The 6,000-nt window shown below is 55.2% G+C and overlaps 1 protein-coding gene across 6 annotated transcripts in view; it reads right to left on the bottom strand.

Annotated features, from left to right (window-relative positions):
- PMM1 (phosphomannomutase 1) overlaps window positions 1–5,446 on the bottom strand; it is a 50,873-nt gene extending 45,427 nt beyond the window's left edge. For all 6 annotated transcript variants that reach the window (XM_084645167.1, XM_084645164.1, XM_084645166.1 and 3 more), the window contains exons 1-2: window positions 5,318–5,446; window positions 1,211–1,328 (exon numbers count right to left, since the gene is read on the bottom strand). In XM_084645167.1, the coding sequence (XP_084501293.1) occupies window positions 1,211–1,328; window positions 5,318–5,398 (199 nt within the window). In that variant the 5' untranslated portion in view covers window positions 5,399–5,446. The remainder of the gene's footprint in view (window positions 1–1,210; window positions 1,329–5,317) is intronic.
- Window positions 5,447–6,000: the final 554 nt, after the last annotated feature.

Consider the following 6,000-nt stretch of genomic DNA (forward strand, 5'->3'; position numbering starts at 1 on the left):
CCCATTTTACACATGGGGAACAAAGGCACAGACAGCAGAAGCGACCTGCTCAAGGCCCTGCAGGGAGTTAGTGGCAGAGTTGAGATTAGCGCTCAGGAATGCCAGACTCCCAGCCATGTGCTCATTCTCCTAGACCATCCTGCCTCCACCCTTTCCCATCCCCACCCGCACCCTCCCCTCAGCAATGCACTTGGTTATCTAACCCTAGCTTCTCCTCCAGCAATAAATAGATTGTTGCTGACTCTGCAATTAACTTCATGCTCCCTTGAGCCATGAGTTGTGTCACCAGGCAGCCTCTCTTTGCTAAGGAGCTAGGAAGAGGATTTCAGAACTCCGCTGTAGATTTTATGCTGATATTAGAAAAGGGGAAAAAGGAAAGTGAGAAGAGAGGACAGCTGTCAATTCCCCAGTCGCTCCTTCTCATCCAAGCACTCTGCCCAATCTCCCACTGCTTTTCAGGACCTTCAGACCTCCAAAACAGAGCATGTCCAAGCATGGGAGAGAGTTTGTGCCCATTCCCTTTCCATTTACTCAGACTGTCAATGAATGGGCTATGGAACTAATGGAGGTTACAGCTGATCAGACCTGGAGATGGTAGGACTATATTGCTCCTGGAGGTAGGGAAGAGAAGGTAAACTCTAAATGGGCCTCCTTCTATCCTCCCATGCTCTTTGCAGGCCCATGACAGCTAAAAGCACATGCTGCAGCTGCTGGAGCCGAAGACTACTCATGGGCTGGCCCAGGAGAGAGACACAAACACGGTGGGTTACATGTGCACCTCTGCTCCGTTACAGAGGTCAGCTCTGCTGATGTGGATAGCCACAGTTCTGGTTGTCGGCTGAGCTGCTCCTGCTCTCAACGGCAAAATTTCTGTTGGTTCCAGTGACTTCAATGGGAGCAGGAGCGGGCCCTTAGGTACAAGTGCTACGCTTCTCGCAAGAGTGGTTGCCTGGGGGCGACTCTCTGAGCTCAGTAGCACAAGTGGCAGTGGGTAGCAGTGCAAGCGCTCTCTGTGGGTACCATTTTATCCTCTCTGTGGGTGGAATCAAACTCAGTGTTCAGGTGTCTACAGCTGCATGTAATTACCAACAGCACACAAGCCAAACTACCTCCCTCCCTGCAAAGGAGAGTAGCCTCTCTCTCTCTCCACCCTCTGTTTCCCCCACCCCTTCCCACACTCTCCTGATCTGGGGTAGGGGGAGCGTCTCACCTTCATCCCCTTCCCCCAGCTGCTCAGCTATCTTGGAGTAGTCAGAGCCTCCCACCACGCCGATCTGGACTCTCTCACGCAGCTCCTGAAGGAACTTGTCCACTTCAGGATCAATTTTCTAGAGGGGCAGGAGCGAGAGGGCAGGTCAGAATACAGCCAGAGTAATGGACAAGCTCTGGCCCACTTACAGCAGGGCCTCCAACGAAGGCCGTTCCCAGCCAGTAGTGACTAGTCTTTAACAGTATTTCCCTGCCTGGTGAGCACCACTTTAGTCCAGGGAACCAGGTGCATTGGAATTGTGAATAGCTGCATGACCCCAGATCTGGCCATCATTCCCTCCCCCAGCAGATGGCCTTCCATGGCTCTGAACGAAGTGGCAAGGGGTTCTTTGAAAGCCACCTGCCTTCTCTCTGCTCTCACAGCAGCCTCTGTGAGTGGGCTGTGGGAGCTGCTCACACATGGAGCTGCAGGCAGCATCCCATGAACCCACACTTCTCTTCTCTGCTTCTGCGGCATTCAGCTCAGCCTTGGCAGCATGTGAGGCCTAGTCCCACGGTGATACGAATGGGCGCTGTCATCTTCCCAAGCCCAGCAGCACACAGTCATCTGGGGGGGAATGGGAACAGGAAGGGGGTACCACCAGGGCATGGAGGAAAAAATACACTGGGAGGGGTGGAAAAATGATATGGAGGAAAGAAACAGCAAAGGACTGATGGAGGGGGAAGAGACAAACAAGGAAAGGAGTGCGTGTATGTGCCCCCCATTTGTAAGGGATTAATAGTAAATTGGCACCCCATTCCCGCATGTCCTGTTGCTCCATGTCTTTCCCCTTGCCCTGACACACAAAGTGGTAATATATGCCCTTTTCTGTATTTAACTAAGGGGGTGGGAAGTGCCTATACATCAATAATCCCTCACAAGTGGGAGAGATCCTACCCAAAACATTTGGGAACCAGGCAGAGAAGTGTCCTAAGGGCTGGCTCCCCATAGGGACAAACCAAACTGCATCACAGAATTCACTGTAACAGAGCTGGAGATGAAGCAGTGACAGCAGGGGCCATAACAAAGGCGGCAGTCAGGGGCCTGCTCTTGCTCCCTTCCCCTCCCACTGAAGGGCTGCCCCATTACTGCCTAATCCCATTAACAGAATGCCAGCTGAAGCAGCACAGGTCCCACCAAGCCTTTAACTTCCCCCTGCAGGTCTGGCCAGAATAGTCGCAAGCCATGCTGAGGCAGGAGAGGAGAGGCATCCCACTGTCGCAGGGTTGGGCAACATGTGTCTGCCAGGAGCAGACTCTGCCACCACCCTGCTGTTTATCTTCTCTAGATAAAGGTAGTTTGCTAAGGCTGGAGGGCTGACTGCACCCAGCAACAGCGCCTCCCCTCTTCCCCCTTCCTTTGGCCTGGGGACATGTGTTCTTCTGTATCACCCCCTACAGAATAACAAGCTTTAAAGGTTGGTGTAGTTAATCACATGGATACTTAGCCCTCCCATACAGCATCTTCACGTGAGGATCCCAGAGAGCCTGACAAACATGATTCTAGCCTCACAATCCATCTGCAAGGCAGGGAAGTGTTACTGGTTTGTACCTATAGGTCATGTCTCCACTAGAGAACTGAGCTGGTGGGATGATGCTGGTCTAGACTCAAACACTTCAACATGTCCATTTGGCACTGCATCTCCACTGGTGCTGTTCTAAGCTACTTCCCCTGCAGTGTCTTCTGCGTACCTACCCCACAGTTCCCAGCTCAGCTGCCAGCAGCAGTGGATTCTGGGAGATCTCAAAAGGTCACCAGTGGCCTGTGGGCCAGTAGGAAGAGGACTGTGTGGTCTGTTCTGGTGCTGTCCAATGCAGGCTGAAATGATTCAGGGTAAATCCAATATTGTGCCCCATTTAAAGCAAGTCATTTCTATTGGGTAAACAGTTAGAGGCTCTCATCACAGGCCCCATTATGCTGGGCTCACGCACCATGTGCATGTACACACTAGTCTAATCCAAATGCATTTGGCTCACAGGTAAGCCATTGAGAGCACTTGCGTGTTGTGGGCCGAACAGGTTTTACAAGCATGCAAGGGGGCCACACAGATCTTGGCCTGGTAAGTCCCTCTAGTGTAGACAAGGCCATAACATACAGATGGGCAAACTTAGTCCCATAGTGGACAAGGTCGCCGTAAAAGAAGAGGCTTGTGGGGTTAGTCTGTGTGTGGGCAAGAGGCTTTCACTACAGTGGGGCTCAGAACAGTTTATACATGGATGCGGGGCCAGGGGCAGAACTTCATCCTGGAGTGGCTAAGAACAAAGGAATGTGGAATACAGGTGGGATTACACTGGAAGAGCCAGATGCTTCTAGGCTTCGCCAGCTAGGCCCACCAGACCTGCTCTCATTCCTTGCAAAGCTCCAGCATCTTTTGCAGGCTGTGAGGAGAAAGCAGGCCTCTCCCCTTTCCCTGCTTCTAATACCAAGCAGATGCTGTAAACTGGTTATTGCATCACAAATATACGGCAGGCAGCAATTTAAAGGAACTTTGACATATTAATCAGAGATTTTTTCTATTTCCCCAAAAGCCAAAATAACTAGGATGCAGGGAGGCGATTTCACCCCAAAATATATGTCTATGCCGCAAACTGTAGCTGGCCGGTGCAAACTGACTTGGGCTCAAGGGGTTTGGGCGAAGGGTCTGTTTAATTGCAGCGTAGATGTTTGTGCTAGAGAAAGCGGTAGGGTCCCAGAGCTCGGGCAGTCTGAATGTCTACACAGCAACTTAAACAGCCCCTTAGCTGGAGCCCTGTGAGTCTGAGGCAGTTGGCATGAACCAGCCCAAGAAGTTTAACTGCAGTGTAGACATACCAGGTCCCTAAGACGCTGTTAGACCCTGTCATCTAGCCCCTTCTTGTCTCTAGGTGATGTAAAGATCTTGTCCCAGATAAAACCAAAAAGGTGCCACTACGTGGGCTGTGGGAGGGGCAAGTGTGCAGGTCACTAGAAAGGTGGCCAGATCTCCTTTAATCAAATATAACCTGTGGTGTGTGCGTCCAGCCAGCTGGGCTGACACCTTGGGGTGGTTGCCTATGAAAGGAGCTTTTTGGTTTAAGGTAAGGCTGAGACACACCAGTTTGCAGCACAATATAAGCATACTGAACTGGCACCTTTGAAAAACCTCTGCTTGGGGGAGGCCTGGGATGGGAGTAGCAGGGAGTGCGGCATGTTCGGATCATAGTGCATTGGAAGAACAGTGTGGGAAGATGCAGGAATAGCAAAGGTTGTAGCAGGGCAGGAGTGAGAGCACGGGCAGAGCTATGCCTGTCAGTCTAGAACAGGAACAGCAGCGGGAGGGCATTAGCAGAGCTATGGGATCAGGAGTGAAATAGTAGAGGCTGCTGCAGGTCAGAGCGGTGCATTCGTAGAGCTGCATGAGAGGAAGCTTGTTCAGCCCTTGCCCATAGGGGGTCAGCCCCTTCCTAGGACCATCTGCCCCTCACTTTTAGAAGCAATAAATGTTCTCCATGTTAAATCACTCTACAACACAGAAAAACTACAGTTAAATCCAAAGAGCCAAGGCAAAGAGAATCCCTGGTGCTCAATGGTTACGTGGCCTTGCACAGTCTCCTTCTTCCACCCACAGGGTATTTCACAGAAAGGCAGCGCAGGGCTCCAGACCTGCTAGAACAAGGCCCCGAGCTTGCACGCTTGGGTTCCAACACAGGGCAGCAGGCGTGCTGGGGGCAGCACTGGCTGGGGAGCTCTGACTCCATCTCGCCCCCCACTGCCAGGCGGGGCTTAGGGGACCTGTCGCTCAGGAGGGAGAAACAGCCCCGGAAGAGACGCCGCAGGAGGCAGCTTCCTCAGTGGAGGGCCGCAGGGGCTGGGAGTCCGGGCTCCCCACTGCGCTAGACCCGACAGGCTCCCAGCTGGGCCATATGGCGCCTCTGCGCGGGGCACCGGGCAGGCACTCCGCTCCCGAGCCCGCTGCGCGCTCCGCACCCGCAGGGGGCCGGGGGCCGGGGCCGGGGCGGACACCTCCCCGGCCGGCTCCTCTCGTTGCCCTGCCCGCGCTGCTCAAGGACGGGCAAGGGGCGCGGGAAGGAGGGGCCCACGGGCGGGTACCTGGCGAGCCGGCGTGAGCGTCCCATCCACGTCGAAGAGGCAGAGGACGCGCTCCCGGCTCGGCGGCTCGGCGCCAGCCATCGCTGCGGCGCCGGCCGAGCCCCACGCTGCAGACGGCGCGCAGGGAGAGCTGGCGGGCGGGCGGGCGGGAGGCGTCGCCCCGTCCGGGCCAATCGCGGCGCATGGGCGGGATCCGAGCGGGGGGTGGGAGCACAAGCCAAGCGGCCCTTACACCCCGGCCCGCCCGGCTCCCTGCAGCCCTTCGGCGGAGCCCGCTGCGGCAGCCCGACGACGGCCACCAGGGGCGCGGGACGAGTTGACCGCGCCCGGCCCGGCGAGGAGGGACGATAAGGCTGCCAGTGGCGGGCGCCTCCCGCGCCGAAAGCTCCCCCAGCATCTCGGAGACCGTGGGACGTGTTTTAAGCCTCGATCGCGACGCAGCCGAGCGCCCCGCTTGGGTGGGATGGCAGGAGAAAATAAGGGCAGAATTGGGCTCGCCCACCACTAAAGTGCAGCCGTGTCTGGGGTGGAGCGCAGTGGCTGTTGAACAGCCCCCAGCAACACTGCACGAGCTTTCGGGCAGTGGATGAAAAGGAAGGTTCCCGATTTTCTTTCCCCCGCCCCCACGGTTATTCAAAGTCTTTTTCAGGAATTGATTTCACAGAGCAGCAGATTTTACCCTG

Source organism: Lepidochelys olivacea (genome assembly GCF_965140295.1).
Source record: "Lepidochelys olivacea isolate rLepOli2 genome assembly, chromosome: 1".
NCBI lineage: Eukaryota > Metazoa > Chordata > Testudines > Cheloniidae > Lepidochelys > Lepidochelys olivacea.